This window comes from Opisthocomus hoazin, chromosome 7 (genome assembly GCF_030867145.1).
Source record: "Opisthocomus hoazin isolate bOpiHoa1 chromosome 7, bOpiHoa1.hap1, whole genome shotgun sequence".
NCBI classification, from domain to species: Eukaryota; Metazoa; Chordata; class Aves; order Opisthocomiformes; family Opisthocomidae; genus Opisthocomus; species Opisthocomus hoazin.
Window position 1 is genome coordinate 55,753,639 of NC_134420.1, and position 18,205 is coordinate 55,771,843.

The window sequence follows — 18,205 nt, forward strand, 5'->3', positions numbered from 1 at the left end:
ACTTAAACATGCCATTTACCATACTAGAGCAATTGCTTTATATAGCCCTACAAAGCTGAGGTTTAAAAAAAAAAAAAAATTAAAAAGGACTGAAATTCTATGGCTTTCTGCAATAGCTTTATTAAAGGTCTGCCCAAATGGACAATGCTAAGTCTTCTGCACAACCGATGATGCTTCAGATGGTTGTAACTACTCTCTATGTCCGGTTTTCCTCAGGATTAAGGAGGACATGGGGGGAGCATAATTTTATCCACAATTGGAAAAATGATGGATCTAATGCAATTCAAGTCACCTCAAGCAAACATCCTGGTAAGATTTAGACATCTATCTCCAAAAGGCAACACAGTTGCAACTTCAAAAAGTTGTGTTTTCCCTCTCAGGTTTCCCTCTCTTCCTTTTATACTTACACTTCAAGTATTCTCACAACTGATTATGACTGGGTATTACTTTCTGAATTACACGTAGAAAAATCTTTATTTCCTGACAGAATCTAAACTACTCTTTTTTTGAGCACATTTAAAAAAAAAAACCACAAAAAAAACCCCAAGCATCATGCTACACCTCTCATTTTACCTATTGTTAACTCATGCAGAAAGAAAAATCCCAGGTGCCTCAAATTCTTTACAGAAGATAATGTATGCTTGAAGGTTCTTGATTGACGGTTTGGCTTATAAAAGGAAACATCTTCAGCGTGCCATTACAGCTAGACAAGCCTAAGTATTTGAAACAGCCCAATCAAGCAGCAATTCTTGCATTCATGCATTCAAAATGAATACACACTGCCTACGCTGCAGTTCCACTGGTACCTAAGTCCACCTAATCGTTCACTAACGAAAGAGGAAGGGCTCAGGCCCCCCATTCTCCTCTCTTGGTGTTTGTTCCCTTTTTCCACCTTTCCTCCTTCTTCACATCTTCCTGATCACACTTTCGTCCTCCTGTCTCCTTTCTCACAGCCACACCAGCCATTATCACACCTTCCAGGGAATCAATTCGTCCCACTAAAGTGACAGAAAGCTATAACTTCTTTGCTGTTTCTTTCCTGCTGCTTTGGAGAATGAAATGACTCCACAGAAGAGCCAAACAAGTACCTGAACCAGCTAAAAGCAAACAAGAAAAATGCATGCCAGTTCTGTAGATACGGGGAAGATGAAAGCAGGTAACTCCACTTTACAGTGTCAGGACACTACACGTTCTGTTTGCTACTTCTTTTGACACCACTATCTCAGCTCCTCCTCAGAATGTTCCTTCATGTAAATGTATACACACAGCACACTATATACATGTGTGTATGTGCGTGTTTACACACTAAGTACCAGATTCAACTATTAAGGTACAAAAAGGACTTCTCCAGTTACTGGAGACAGAGTGCTTTAGAAGTCTTGCCCTTTACCTCCTCTTATTTTGCAAGTTTCTCCTTTCAAGCAGAGATCTATTCAGAGAAAGAAATGGGGGTAGATTAAGAAGGTGCCAAAGAATATCAACAAAAAACCCGCATTCTTAAATTCACAAGAAAAAAGTGCTAAACATGTGAGAAAGTTTTACTAAAGACATAAGTTAACAGAGGGAATTAAGTAAACAGAATTTATTCTGATAAATATTTAATACTGTATTACACATCAGTCAATTTGTACAGTCATAAACTTTATAGAGTTATTTTATCTATATGTCCTGGGTTCGGCCAGGACAGGGTTAATTTTCACCAGAATCCAGGAAGGGGCAACAGCCGGACGGGCTGACCCCACCTGGCCAAATAGAGCCAGGTATTCCATACCATGTGCCATCATGCTGGGTTCCAGTGGGGGGCAGCTGGGGGCGGGAACTCACTCGCAGCTCAGGAGCCCGGGCGCCGGTCCGGTCCGGGAGAGCGGCTCTGTGGGTCATGCGGTTTGTGTTGTGTTTTCTCTTTATCTGTATTGTTGTTGTTCCTGTTCCCTTTGTTTGCTGTTCTGTTAAACTGCCCTTATCCCGACCCACCGGTTTCTGCCTGTTTCTTTCCATTCTCCTCCGCACCCCAGCAGGGGGAGGGGCAGCCACGTGGCGCTTTTGTTGCCGGCCGCAGCTAAACCATAGCACTATATTTAAAAGAATACATAAAAACTCCTACAAAACTAGAAGGAAGATGTGCAGCACCAACAGTGATTTTGTTTAGAATACCAAACTGCAGACCTAGAAGGCCACTCAGTTTAATATCAAGCATGATAAAAGCCTGGAGAACTTCAGCAGAATGTTCAACATGGGCATGGTTTTACAACCCATCTTAAAGATTCAAAGGTCAGAAATCAGCAGCAGAAACGATGCAGGAAGTATACTCTGATAAGATGCAAGATTTTCAGCAGCAACAAAACAGCTGGGATCCATCAACGAAAGTGCAATATTTGATAGAACCCAAAGAGCTAATGGGAAGTGACCGATCAAATATTCAATCAGACACAGTGCTGAGCAACAACGAACAAGGCCAAACCCTGAGCACTGCGTGTGGTTCAGTGCTCCCAGTGGTGACACCGAAGAAGAAGAGAAAGGGTGAGAGGAATCAAGAGCCACCCTTGCAGTGAGGGCAGACTTCGGGCAACACCTACGAAGAACCAAGCTGCATTGCAAAGGGGGGATTCACTGACACTATGCCTGTCCAACATGAAAACCGAAGAATATTATATTGGACAGCAGTGTGAAAACAGCAATACCTTAAGTATCAAAAACGACAGTGAAAATGAAAGAAGGGAAGGAGAAGAAAAAAAAGAAAAACAAAACAAAAGAAAATAAGAGGTTATCAAACCTCCGTTGATTTTCTGTCTTGGTAACCCCTGGAAATGTTTAATTTTGAAGCTACTGCTTCTGGTTAGCTAGACATGCTAAAATCAGAAGAACACGCACCATTTTCCACTACTTTAAGTTGTCTATGTGTCATTTATTCATCAGTACAGTTAATAAGAGTTTTGTCTTTTTATTTCCAATTCTTGTATTTGCTATGGGGCTGTTATAATGCCACTAAGCAGAACAGAGGACAAGATTTCCCTTTCTGTTTTGTACACAATGACAATTCCGAAAATGCTTACTAAGCTGCCTTTTATTTTTATACTCTTCATATTAATCATGAACCAGTGTTCAATGTAATTGAATACATTAACCTGTGGAAAGGCAGCGAAAGAGAGCCAAAACTCTCCGAATTTATGCCATATACGACACACAAAATGTGAGTTGTATCTACAAACAGGGACAACACTTTCCGGAAAGAAAAGCCTGTGCAAATACTTCAAAACATACAAGCAGAATATTTATCAGTAATCATGTTTCTTTATACTCCTCCTCTGTTCCTTCACTGTGGGCAGGAACTCATACAGCATTCCTAAGCATAAAGCTTACAGCAACACTTCCTTCAGAAAGGATAACATAAGGGCACCTCTATAAAACATCCTGCCAATAGTCTTATAGAAATATCACAGTGAAGGAGATTACTTCACTGCTGAGTTGCTTACCAGACATGGATCTGTTTAAATGTAATCTCCAAAGAGCTACTCAGTTCCAGAGCAACTCTGTTTTAGAACACCCACGCTGCAGTAACGTGTGGATGTGGTAAACAGAAAGGCACTGAAACTTTGTCAAAATGATTTATACATATGCACTACGCTTATGCACAGTAGAGAAATAAAATGCACAAGGGCACTACCGTACACCCAGCGAAGGAAGCGTTACTTTCATCTTCTCATGCTTAAAATAGTGTATCAAATGGGAGTTCAGAAAAAGGTCATTTGGGACACAGGGCAGCACTGGAAGGAGAATCTGGGAGGCAAAAAAGGTCAGATCCAAGAGGGGCACCAAACCCAGACAAAACTACTTCAGTACAAACATCAAAATGCCTGCATGTCGACACACACACAAAAAATAATTACAAGCACTCCTCAGTAAAGCAGCTGTATAACACATTAACTTAGGGGCTACATATTTTAAAAGGAAAGGATGTGGACATCAGGAGGTAGGCAGGGGAATTTTCCCTTATTCACCTGCAAACGTAAACGTAAAGTTTGCCTGCCTTTCAAGCTTCAGCTGGTAGCTAGCATTTCTGTAACATGTATTACGTCTCACAGTAGTGAATACTCCCCATGGTCAGTCTCATACTGCTTTTTATCTTAAAAAATTTGAAACAACTTTGTAAACTGTTTGGCCAATGACAAGGAAACAATTTGAGTAATGGATACTTTGAAAGAATTGATGAGTTTTCAAATGCCTTTAATCTCAATAACAAACGACAACAGACACACACAGCCTCAAACACCTGCACAGTATTCAGCTTTTCTTGGCACTGTATCAGTCATCTGTTCAGTGATTTTTTAATATATAAACACACAATCTGATTTCTACAGCTCTGCCTACAGCTTAAGAGGACAGTGTTGAAGAGTCAAATAAAGTAATTTGGTAACTCCTTGAAAAATAGTTTATGAATAGTTGTTACTATTTAAAATGAAGTTGAAGCACGTTTAGTACTAGGCGTTTTTGTGGGTTTTTTAAAGGTCTGTACATGTTTAGTCTCCTAGTTCTTCCAAGAGTCGGTTCCCTTTACCACTATTGTGACCGCAATACACACGCTCTTTCCTTGGCAAACTTGCCTTCATGCTTAGCAAACCGCTTTCTACTACCATCATAAAGAAATCTAGCACTGATTATTTCTCCCATCTGCTAATTTCCTCCTATTAAAGTTAACAGGGTCAATTAACATTTCTACAGTTAAAACTGGCAGCTTCCATCATTTTTAAGCAGCTCAGACACGAGATTTCACTGCAGCTATGCCAGCAAAGGTAATGGCACAATGAGGAGTATGGATCTGGTCCAGGTTCCTCAGGCTTTAACTCAGCACGTGAACCGTGATGGAGATTAGACCAAACTGCGGTCCGGATCCTGGACTCTGACACAGCAATATCCTTGGAGAGGATGTGAAATACAGAAACCACAAGCTGAAAGCTAGTATGTCTGGTTTTCACATAAGAGGCATCTGATTTTAGACTTCAACCAGAAAGCTCTTTTGGTTTAAGAGCATACACTTCCATTATATTACTGAACACTACCACCTCAAAAATTAAAAACATTTACAATTTGTCTTGTTTATCTCATAACATGACTACAAAGCAAATACTAGGATAATTACTGGGTACATAGACTGCTGTCCTTTCTCTATCAGACACATTTTATTTGTAAACAGCTACGTTAAAGTACTAATGTCAAAGTTCCTGTGCCCATACATTTTCTTGGAACAACATGAAGACTTTGAACTCCTTCAATTTGAAATTACAAAGCAACTACTAGACTAAAAACACCAAACTGAGTGGTGCAGTTGACATGCCTGAGGGATGAGATGCCATCCAGAGGGACCTAGACAAGCTCAAGAAGTGGGTCCGTGTGAACTTCATGAGGTTCAACAAGGCCAAGTGCAGGGTCCTGCACACGGGTCAGGGCAACCCCCAGTATCATATCAGTGCAGGCTAGGGGATGAAGGGATTGAGAGAAGCCCTGAGGAGAAGGACTTGGGGGTACTGCTGGATGAAAAGCTGGACATTTGCAGCCCAGAAGGCCAACCATACCCTGGGCTGCATCAAGAGAAGCATAGCCAACAGGTCAAGGGAGGGGAGTCTTCCGCTCTGCTCTGCTCTGGTGAGACCTCACCTGGAGTCCTGCGACCAGCTCCGGAGCCCTCAGAACAGGAAAGACAAGGAGCTGTTGGAGCGGGTCCAGAGGAGGCCACAAAGATAATCCAAGGGCTGGAACACCTCTCCTCTGAGAGGCTGAGAGTGGGGGCTGTTCAGCCTGGAGAAGAGAAGGCTCCAGGGAGACCTTATAGCAGCCTTCCAGTACCTGAAGGGGCCTTATAAGAAAGATGGAGACAGACATTTTAGTAGGGCCTGTAGCAATAGGACAAGGTGTAATGGCTTTAAACTAACAGAGGGTTCATTTAGACTGGATGTAAGGAGGAAATTTTTTGCAATGAGGGTGGTGAAACACTGGCACAGGTTGCTCGGAGAGGTATTGGAGGCCCCATCCCCAGAAATATTCAAGGTCAGGTTGGATGGGGCTCTGAGCAACCTGAGTTGAAGATGTCCCCGCCCATGGCAGGGGGGTTGGACCAGACAACCTTTAAAGATCCCTTCCAGCCCAAAATATTCTATGATTCTATGAAATAGAAGTTGCATAATCAACCTGAAAGACATTTAAAGTTACATATTTCAGCATGATTTTAAAAAGCACATAAACCCTACTTTAAGTTTTAGAACAACTGCCTCAACTTCTTTGTTACTCATTTCCAGGTTAAAATGTTCCTCTGCTCTCAAGTGAAAAATGGGTATGTAGTTCGATTCTTTACTAAAATTCTGTACACTCTGGAAGAAAACACTAATTTCACATCTGTGTCTTAATAGAGCACTAAAATAAAATTACTCTGTTCAATTATTATTTTTTTTTTTAGATAATTGCTTTTCCATGTATTTTCAAAATGGCAGCACTTAGCAGTTAGGCTAAGTTAGGCTTCAAACACTTTATAAGTTTTTTATACAAGATAATGCATACTTGAAGGACTGTCACTTAATCCTGTACAAAAACTTGATTTCTTGACTTAGAAGAAAATCTCTGTATAGTTAGTGAACCAAAGGGGAAATTTCAAGTGGATCAACCAGCTTTCTGGGTGGGCGGCAATACTCCTTACATTACTGCTAAAATTATGCTCTTCCAGCTAGCATAAAAAAGTTATTTTATTTTCTTTTCTAGTTGGTAACTGACACACATGCACAAAAATGATGCTTCCACTTCCAGTGGAAGAAGTGTGAGTAAAAGCAGTGATTAGCCAACTGACCCCTAGGTACGCAACAACAACAAAAACCCACTCCCATAGCAAAATGACCTCAGACAAATTCAATTCTCCAGCAGATTTTGAGAGATGTTAATTAGTACTTATTAGAGTGGAACTGTAGCCTAAAAAGCCCAGAAAAAAAAAAAAAATCCATCAACATCTACTTAGCTCTTTAAGCACGCTCTAATGTGTAAGTAACTATAGCCACTATGCTGGTAACAGGGTAACATTTGAACTGACTCAAACCAATGACAAGTTATAGTTTGGTAAAAGCAACTTTTGTTTCAGATTCAACTCTTCTGAGTGTCAGCCTCTCTTCATGAACATACACAAATAAGGGATTCCACTGCCTTGCAATATGAACAGCAGATTTAGTCTGCCTGTAAAGACAGACAGGCACACTTATCCTCTTCTCCTTCTCCCCATCACTCACACGCAGACAAATTCTGATGATCCCCTGCCTCCTCCAGAGGATTGAAGTCCTTTTAACATCTACAGCTTCAATTGCAAAAAAAGGTTTATTTAAAAGAAATGTTTCCACTTCTAAACTGCCTATATTAAAGATACCTACATTTCCTCTCCTTGAAAATGTTCCTATAGTCTTCATAATTTTCAGTTAAACTCGAACTTGAAGTATGTTGCTAAGCTTAATGGAAAGATCTTGAATCTAACTTCTATAAACCTAACATTAAGAGAGATGACAAATCTAAAAAAAAACAAGTAAAGCATCCTTAAAATAGATGTATTAAAAGGCATGCTATAAATTTGTCCCTATTAGAAAAGTATATATTTAAAGTTCTGTCCAGTTCTGGTAAACCTAAGTTAAAAACAAAAAAAAAAAGGGGGGGGGGGGGGCGGCAGCAAATGACCCATAAAAGCAGCAACATAACTAGCAGCCTAGAACAATGACCATATCAGGAGATCTTGAAAGAATTGAGATTAGTTCTAAATTAAGACAGGAAACTAAAGGATATAATGGCAGGAATATATAAATAATGATTGGCACAGAGCTATTTTTCCTAACACCTCACTTCCTCTCATACCACAAAAAAAAAAGTAGCACTCACCAATGAAATTGGAAGAATAAATTTAAAATTAAATATATAACGTGCAATTAGCTTGTAAACAGCAAGTGACCATTGTACTGAAGACTGGAAAAAAGATTATATGCTTGCACAGGAGCTAACAAGAACACCAACAGCTTCACTGTAAAGGATTAAAGTGTCCATGGCATACAATCAACGTTTCAAAGTTCACACCAGACCAACTGATATGGTCTACGAAAAACACTGCTATGGGCTGAACGTTCCTTAATAACCCACTGGATTACTTTTTTGTGCGGTTGTTTTTTGTTCTCTTAATTAATCTTAATCTGCTAAGTCTACTGCTGATAGCTTTTACACACAACATGTCAGATTAAATGGACCATTTCCATCCTGGCCTTCAACCAAAATTATTCAAAATGTGGAATTTTTAGCTTATTTATTATGTATGCAGGCATAAAAACAGAAATTCTATTTTTAGCTCTGGTAAATCAAAAAAATTAACTTTCAGAACATTCCATTCTTCCTGCAATTAAATGATGAAAACAGAACTAAAAACGGAACTCTCAGACCATGTGTTATTGCAGCACTACTTCATTACATTAAGAATGAGATTTCAAAAGCTTAGTAATCACTTCCATGCTGAAATCCCTCAACAGTTTGAAAACTTGCATAGCCTTTTGCAACCCTACCATCAGTACATTAAAATCTCGAACTCTTTACAGACACTGCATGATTTCCCTTTATCTCTTGCTTATGTATTTGAAAGAATAAGAAACACTTTTGGTACAAAACAGTAGTCCTTTCAGGAGTTCCAATATTCCAATCAAACCACATTATAGTAGTGAAACAAGAAATCCTGCAAACAAATTTTTAACTATGGGATTTCAACAACAAATGTCAGAAATGTACTTAAAAACCATTTGTGCCAAGTTTTGAAGCTCTTAAAAATGAGGAGTTGTATTCCTTTTTTCGTTTTCTGTGATATCTGAATTTATTTTTAGGCTTTTAAGGGAAGCCGTATTTAAAATAAATTATAAAGGATCTCCCATGCAGAATCTAAAAGGATCTACAGAGCAGGTACAATGGAGATTGTATACTTGTATACATACTGTTGGTCTTCATGCACATTTATCCTGCAGCATAATGTTAAAATAAGTGATAACTGAAGAGATTTGGAAAAAAATTACAAAATCAAAATTATAAAAAACAAGTGTTTCAATACGTTGTCAATCATCTTCTAACAGAGTCTAGTAATAAAGTAAAACAAATTTCAAATAGTTAAAGCTTAAGGTTTTTTACGTTCTCACATTTAGTACATAAAAAAAATATTAGTTTAATATACTTTGATTAAATGATTGTACTATATGTAAATACAATATGGGCAGTCTTACTATTTCAATCAAAACGTTACTACTTTACTAGTAAGAGGTCTCATGTTTACACAATCCACAATTGCTAAAAAATGATGATGCCCAGTTAGATCACAAATACAAACCTTAAACAAAAAAGCAAACAACAAAGGAGAAACAAATCTTACCCATTCTTGAAATATAAAACATGTGCTCTCTGGAGCCCTGTTTCCAGGAAAAAACCAAGATCTTGCTCATGTGCAGTGGGCCCTGGCTTAGGGCTTCTGTTTTGTATATTGGCATTAATTACCTACAAGGACAAAAGAAAAAGGGAAAAATGTGTTTAGAAAAAAAAATAAAATCAAGTATTGTGGACTTTCACGCAGAAAGTAATACTTAATGTTGGAGAAATCTTCTTCATCTGCAGTCAGTGGCTAGTAGACCATTTCTATCCTTACCTCCATTCCCACCTAAATATAAACAATTTTGCTCTTCGCTACACCCTTAAAAGTAATTTCTTCACCAAGCAGAAATACCACTAAGATGAATTTTGTAATGCTTTTTCAGAAACTTTTGTGAAGAATGGTATACAACAAGTATATGAAAAAGCATATTTGCAACCTCACTCAGTAGCAGGAGGCGATGATACTCAAAATCTAAAACCCTTTTAGGTTAGGAAAGACTGCTACAGAAAGCAGCGAGAAGATTAAAAATGATCTCCAGAGTGATTTCCAAAAAACAATTTAGAAATTAACTAATTTGTATTACATCAACATTAAAAATGCTCTATCAAAATGGAGACTTGTGAGCTTTCATTTGCCTTTCTATTCACCCCACACAGCCTACCAGCCACTAAACAGCAATAACAAACAAAAAACACAGAGCAAAAAAGCCTCAAAAAATAAAATGTGTAGGCATTTAAAAAACAGTGTGAATTACTTCTCTCCCCCATCACACCGAAGTTTTCTTTCCCCCTCCTTTTGCTTGTGTGACCCTAACTGTACCTAGTAACGCCTTCAAAGACAAGTGTCAGATGACAGGCCTGAGGCTTGTGAGCAACAGGCCCGAAAAAGGCTCAGACCGATATCTCTAGCTTGCTTCTTTCTAATAGTATTCACAAGCCAAAGAACAGAGCCCCAAGTGCATTGTATTTTGTCCAGGCATATCTCAGAGTCTAAATAAAATGCAGTAGCGTGTGACTCCTAGAAACAAAGGGTACCACAAATTTTCTTTTTTCTTAAAAAAAGGTATTTGTAACACTTGAAGGGTTTCTGCTAAGTGGTAAGAAACAGAAGACAAGGTTTGTGGTGTAAAGAAAAACAAGAGGAGGAAATAAAAGAGCCTGTGTATCCCTTTAAATTCAGATAAAGCCTGAAGCTTTTAAATCATGAAGCTTTGCGCTGTTTACAAATAAAGAGCCTAACTTTAACTTTACATAATTCCTAATCCATAATTTATAGGGGGGGAAGAGAAAACAGTAACTTGCCTAATATACTGCAGAGCTGTTTGTAAATTGTATTTTGTCTGACATTAAAAAGCTCAGATACATCAGGTTTCATCAATAAAAAACAGGTCTCCTACATACCTAGTACCTCAAATTTTCTGTAGTTCCACACATACAGGGAGTAATATATTAATGAGCTAAAATGACGAATGGGCTATCAAATCCAAGAACATTGTCCTGATCCAATTTACAGAATTATTAAGATTTATCTGAACTTCATCTACATTTTAAAATCATATGCTTATCTGGCTGTCATTTCTGATGATTTTTATATTGTCCCAGGACTGTGATTACTAGTTGAAGCAAACACACTTTCAATTACTATTCTGGACACCCCACCGATGCATCAAGCGTCTTGCGGACAGGTGCAACGTTATTTCAGAATTTTACCTTCAAGCAGTTTTATAAAGAGGCTTTAAGAACAGTTAAGTTATTGGCTCCAAATAAACATAAACAAGATCAATTTTCAATCTTTATAGCTTCATTTTGAATCGAATTATTTTCAAGAATTACCTGAAAAACTAGTAAGCATATACATACAATGTACATATTCCAATATGTGTGTTTGAGAGACACCATAATCCCATGTTCATAAATGAATTACCATAGGGTAACCAGAGGCCACAGATCAGCATCTTGACTATACATATTAGTTCAGAGGAGCTCTGTCCCTTTTTAGGCTACTAGCACTATTTTCTAAGAGGTCAGAATGAGAACAGTCATAAGGAAAGCTATCAGACATCTACTAAGGCACACAAATTTATTGTCCAATTGTAAGTGTGCACTGAAGTCCTAAGAAAAAAATATTACACCTCTTTTAGCTGAGTTACCAAAATGTTGCTAACACCACATCAATGAAAGATGAGCCACACAATTCTTCAACTAAGCAAATCAGCCCAGCTTACCCTTTCTATCTCCTGAAGGTATAGAAGAGCAATATCCCCAGCCTTCTCGTAGCACGTAACAATTTCTTGTTCACGGTCCACATGGAGGTTGCTAGCTGAAGAAGAAATTGGCAACTTCTCAAGACAGAGACCTGGGAGGAGTGGATAAAAAAATTTGCAAATGAAGCATTAAAAACTCATGTATATAACACTATACCTAAGAAATAGTCCAGGCTAAGCCCCTTTGGCCAGGAGAAGAAACAAAAGAAAGAAAAAATTACCAAAAATTATTGAAGGTATGGTCCTCTGACACAGACACTAATAAATATATAAATAACAGTGACTTCTCCTTAATAATTATAAACATAGAAGCAGCAATTTTTTTAAAGCAATTTTGATTTAAAAGACATTACGACTGCCTACCACAAAAGCGCCTAGCATCTTTTTATACCAGTTCTAAATTACTGAATACATCTTCACTTTTTTGGAGTGATCACAGAAACCAAGGCAGGGGGGGAAGAAAGGCACTCAGGTAATACTCAACTTAGTAACCATGCAAGGCAGAAGCACCTATAAAAACAAATACTTTTTCAAAAAAATAAAGGGTTAGGAAGTGTAATTTTTAAATTTAAATTTATTAAGAGGTAGCTCACTCTCACCAAGGCACAGAAATCTTCTCATCTCAGGACTTATCCAACAAATAGATTATCTGGTGCTTTGAAGGAAAAAAAAGTCTTTGCTTGTCTAAAATAAAAACTCAACAATCCGTACTAATCAATGCTATCTCTTACACAAGCCACTTCTATTACAGTTATTTCATTATAATTAGAAAAAACAGCTGGAAAGTACCTAGAGAATACTAATCCACTTATCCGACTGAGGAACCAACCAAGCCCAGACACCTGTCTAACTTGTTCTTAAAAACCTCTGACTATAGGGATGCCTTGGCCTTCCTATGCAAATTACTAAAGAGCTCAACTACTCTCACAATTAGTGTTTTTTCCTCGTGTCCAGATATCCCTCCCTAGATGAATTACTCCTAGTCTTCTTCACAGAGAGAGTATTCCTCTCTTTACAAAAGATTTTGTAATTGTTTATCAAGAGAGAGAGAAACATGCCTGCAACAGAGAATGTCAATTCTCGCCCATGCTTCCTTGACAGCTAATCGTTTTTATCTCCTCTGGACACTCTCCAAATGGTTACCTCTGTCTTGACTCACTGTGCCCAAACTGGATACACAGCTCCACTTGAGGCCTCAATAGCACTGAGCAGAGAAGATTGAAGACTTCCCTCTTTTGATACAGGATACTTTAAAAAAAAATATTAAATACAAATCAGCAGAACTTTAGGGCCTTCCTTTACATACTAGTAAAACACTCTCTTCTGTTTATGATCTGCAACAGATCACCAGATCATATTCTGCAAGCCAACTGCCTCATCAGTTACCCTGTCTTATATTTATTTGAATAATTGTTTGTATTTGCAGTGTAGCACTTTCCACACTTTCTTACGAGATTTATTTAAGGTCATTCTTCCAGCCTGTCAGGAGTAAATGCTGAGCCCAAAGTGCCTTCAACTGCTTCCGCATTAACATAATTCACAATTTAAATGACCATATTCTCAATTAATCATCCAAGGTTTTGAGACTCCATTGCTGGAGAAATTAAAAACAAAACCAGTAACAAAACACATAGTTACACATTGGGCAGATGTCTGTAGAATGCCAGATAGTGCAAAGCCCCAGTTTGGAGAACCGTTTATCAAAGGATTTCTGCCCATCAGCACTGTAAGGTGGGGACAGGATGTTTCATTGGAATTACAAGAGTTTTCTCACTAAAACAGCCATGGAATCAAGTTTATTTATTGATAAACTCAAAACAGAATCACAGAATCACAGAATAGTAGGGGTTGGAAGGGACCACTGTGGGTCATCTAGCCCAACCCCCCTGCAAAGCAGGGTCACCTACAGCAGGCTGCACAGGACCTTGTCCAGGCGGGTCTTGAATATCTCCAGAGAAGGAGACTCCACAACCTCCCTGGGCAGCCTGTTCCAGTGCTCCGTCACCCTCAGAGGGAAGAAGTTCTTCCTCATGTTCAGATTGAACTTCCTGTGCCTCAGTTTGTGCCCATTGCCCCTTGTCCTGTCACTGGGCACCATTGAAAAGAGCTTGGCCCCATCCTCCTGACACCCACCCTTGAGATATTTGTAAGCATTTATTAGGTCCCCTCGCAGCCTTCTCCAGGCTGAACAAGCCCAGCTCCCATATATCCTACAGCTCTATTTGCTAGCCATACAACCAGTTAAGACAAAATCCTGGCTCCAGTACTCACTGCTCTGCTAAAGACAAAATAAAACTCAATATACTTTTCAAAAACCTACACATTCCTAAAGCACAGCAAACACACAAATAGTCCATCTCTTAAAAATCTGCCAAACCTGAGTACAACAGACACTGGACTTTCCTGACATGTTATGGCTTTCACCTAACGTATCTCTAAAAATTAACTATATTTGAAAATAGTCTAGAGTAGCCTAGGCTAATCTGCTTGCTTTCAATTTTTCAATCAAATAGCAAATACTCGAAAGTTTTTTTTGCTGACTGTAAGTCATAGACCCAAAAGCAGCAAGATTAAACTACAGAAATATGTCAATTACCCTGCTACTGCAGTAGGTTTGAACTGACCCTCCAATAAGATGATCTAAACGTAAGGTTGATGCTGGATAGAAAGTTTGCAGTGTCCTACATGAACACCTTCAAACTCAGACTTAGGGATGACCATAAAATACAATAATTCATCTGAAATAAAAATGTGAAATGCACCAGATACTTGGTAAGCGGATCACTCCTCTCCACCCCTTTTCTCCCATGACATGAATGGCCAGTGTCCCACAGTAATCCTCCACTACATGAAACATACTACTCAGCTGGCTATTTGTAGATTTGACTTGGATTTATCATTTCTATTTTTATACTTCACGGCCACAACTATAATCTTTTTAATCTGAAAAACTCACTATACGACATTCTCTCATTTTAGCTGAGGATTTCCTTTAAGACATGAAAGCACCTCAGTGCTCTGACAGAAACTTTAAGTAACACAGAAGAGAAGTAAAAAATTCAAACTGTCCTTTGATGAAGTCTATAATACTATTTCTTAGAGGAACTTTCTTACACAACTAGCATTCACTGTATTTTTCTCAGTATGTTTATTACAACCCAGGAAAGTATGTATATTTTAAGCATGCAAAAATCATTTGGAGAACTATCCTGAAATGACCACTCAACAGGATGGTTTGGACATTTTATTTGTTTTGATGACACAAGGAATAATTGCAGTTCAATACTATATTAAAAATGAAAACAGATCAACTAGAAGAAAACCTTGAATAAATTATAATCTCTGTAACAGCTTAAAATTAGAGTTCCTCCAGACTACTCATTTCATTTTCTCTTAAATACAGATGAAATTTAAGAATAATGTATTAAAGTACATAAAAGTAGTATTAACTTTCAAGTAGATAATAACTGCAACATAGCAATTACAACCACAAAATATACTGCCCACTTCTTCGTAGGAATACTGACTGAGCAATTATAAAAAGTTATTCAAATTAGGAATTATTATATTAGGCTTTTGAAAAGAAGAACAAGCAAGTGGTAACATACAGAACTGAAACACACATGAATTTCAAAGAAATATGTATCACCCTCAATTATCTGTTGAAGACTTTTGCATATATTCAGACAAGTCAGTTCTCCCCTTTGTGCTTGTTCCCACACCTGCCAGGCAGGAATCTCTGCTATTGTCCCTCAGAAGGGCAGGAATTTTTTTAACTGCTTATAAACTTCTTTGAGATATTCGGAAAAGACATATGTGTAACTGCTACAAAATAGTACTGCATTTGTTGTGAAGGTCATAGCTATTGGTTTGTTTAACTTTTATTGGTTATTTTGTTTTATTCTGCATTCAAGAATCTCAGGTCAGGTGGTATCACAAGTTGACTTCGATATTCATGGCTTTTATTTCTAAGCCCTCTCAGTCAAAATCACCTTCAGGTAAAAGCTTCCAAAAAACTGGGTCAGTTTTATTTCAGGAAGACACTTATCTCGTACATATCTAGTCCTGATATCAAGCAAGTTGACTCCTGAGGGAAAAGAAACTGAGCAGCAGTGAAATGAATACAAGTCCATATTAGTTAAGCTTATATGTTTTGCAAAGTAACTCTAAAATTGCTTGTCAAAAGAACAGAACAGCAACAAACAGTATTTGGACAAGAAAAGAGTATGCCTGATATTTAAATCGCATGATAACTTGAAAAGGTTTTCTTTAAATCTTCAAAAACTTTATAAATTATCTGTATTTTGTAGCAGATTCAGAAAGCAAACAGTAGACAGCTTTATCACTTACTCCAAGTGGCATTCTTGCATCTATGGTCTCAACTAAGTGGCCAAGGTTATGCCAAGTAAACTATTTCACTTTTTACAAATACAAGAGCAGACCAGCCCTACCACCAAATATTCACACTGACCACTACCCAAAAAAACCAAAAAAGAGAACTCCTCAGTAAGAAAACATAACAAACTAACGATTTTTAAGAAGTCCCTGTGCGATAGTTTTGCTTATTCTTAGATAACCAACTGTTTTTATGTTACGGACAATGACAGTAATTACTTTTCATTTACAAACAACTTTAAAAAAAAAAAAGGCAGACTTACAAGTTTTGTAGGAAAACTGATTAACTAGCACTCCTATTCCATCACGTAGAGTAAACCAAAAATTACTCTAAGGTCAAAAGGGAATCCACAGCACAGATCAGATCTTCACCAAGTACTCTGGCTATCCAGAGAAATACTGAGACCATTAAAAAAACCCAAAAACACAAGGCTGAGAAAAGCCTATCACATTTACTGTACTGTATATCTGAGGATTTTCAATGATGCCAGCCAGTACCTTGTTGGTATAAACTTTAGAGACCACAAATAACAACAGACCCCATGATTTATCTAGTTTTTTCAGTAGACAAGTCAAGGGACATCAGAAAACCCAGTAAACAACTATTTTACCCTTAAGTAAATACAGATGCTTTTGCAAGAGCAAGAGAGTCACATCAATAGATAAAGATTTCTGGGCCTGCTTCCTGTTTTCCTTAAACAGACATGTGAAATCCAAGTGTGTTTGAGCATAGAGCACTTACTCTTCCCAATATGATACGCAAAGCAACACTGGTAAGTGTTCCAAAAGCTGTAAACACCAAAAAAACCCTTTCACCTCCTTTTAAAGAAACTTCATACTCAGCTTATATATTTAGAACAATTATACAGAATATGGCAAACATTTATTGGTAATTTTAAAAGAGGCACTGAAACAATCTGAGCTACTGCTATCAAGGAACTCCCACAGTTTATTTCTGAGCTTAGAACAAACACTGCTAATCTCACTGAAGGGAAGGACTTATTTCTAGAAGCCCTCAGTCAAAGATTGTGACTTGCTTGCAGAGAAATTTTTTTATAAAGCAAAGCATGTTTTTTCTCCATATTTGTAAAGTAATTATTATAAAGGAGAGGAAGAAAAGTAAGAATACAAAGTAGGGAAATGTATTTATAAAAAACCACCTCTTGCTTTCACTGTTACTGCAGATACGCTGTCTTAGAAGGAACTGCCTATTTCTTTAGGCAATCTAAGGAAACACGAACAATTAATTTCTCTGGTTTTTCAAGGACCTTGTATTGCCCATACCCCCATGCCAAGACACAGGGGAAAAAATCTCCAGCAGCTGTCAGGATGGAGGATCTCCTCTATGGCTGGTTTCATACCCAACTGGCTTTCCAGAAAGGGCATCAGAAAGAAGGTCAATACCTCCTTCTCTCAGCACACTTGAATTTAAGGGAAGCTGATCTGGCTAGCCACTCTTTTAAACACAGACTACTTGTAGAGAATTACATTCCATTCGAGACGACACCCAGAGCAACACAAACACAACCTTCCAGAGCTGAAGACAGCATTTTATCACATATGCTCATACTGCAATGTCGTTTCATTAGTACAGCTTTTCTAAGGCCATAGTTATGCTAGTGCTTCTAAGCATCTTGAACTTTCTCAATGTTAAAAACAGAAAACAAAACAAAACCAAAAAAAACAGGAGCACTCATTTCTCTCCTGCAGTGAACACCTACTTATTAATCCAAGCAGTCAATAAAACCGTAACAATATTCTGGGATTTCTTGTAATATCATCTGAGATAACTGTTATGAAACAATTGGTCACACTTTTCCTCTAAATGTAATAACATGCAAATCTTTGTATTTTCTTAAGAATTCTACGATGTTTTTAAACAGGACAGATCAGTATTTTCACACATGCATTTGTTTAAGAACCATGTGCCAGCCAATTCTTGCTTTACAGTACAGCCCTTTGACAGACAAGCACCTTCTACAGGGGCAGAAAACATTCAAACTAGAGATAAAAGCCAGGAAATGGACTGATTATTGTTGTAGATTCTGGAGTGAACGAATCTCTCTCTGACGAACGCTCCACAAAGCAGAAGAGCTGCGCACCAGTACATGGAGTGGTCGTCATGGAGGCTGTTCCCT

At 38.0% G+C, this 18,205-nt stretch overlaps 1 protein-coding gene across 3 annotated transcripts in view; it reads right to left on the reverse strand.

The window, feature by feature from the left end:
• TTC7B (tetratricopeptide repeat domain 7B) overlaps positions 1 to 18,205 on the reverse strand; it is a 150,704-nt gene that overhangs the window by 103,217 nt on the left and 29,282 nt on the right. For all 3 annotated transcript variants that reach the window (XM_075426370.1, XM_075426369.1, XM_075426371.1), the window contains 2 exons: positions 11,634 to 11,764; positions 9,413 to 9,534 (listed from right to left, as the gene is read on the reverse strand). In XM_075426370.1, coding sequence (XP_075282485.1) covers positions 9,413 to 9,534; positions 11,634 to 11,764 — 253 coding nt within the window. The remainder of the gene's footprint in view (positions 1 to 9,412; positions 9,535 to 11,633; positions 11,765 to 18,205) is intronic.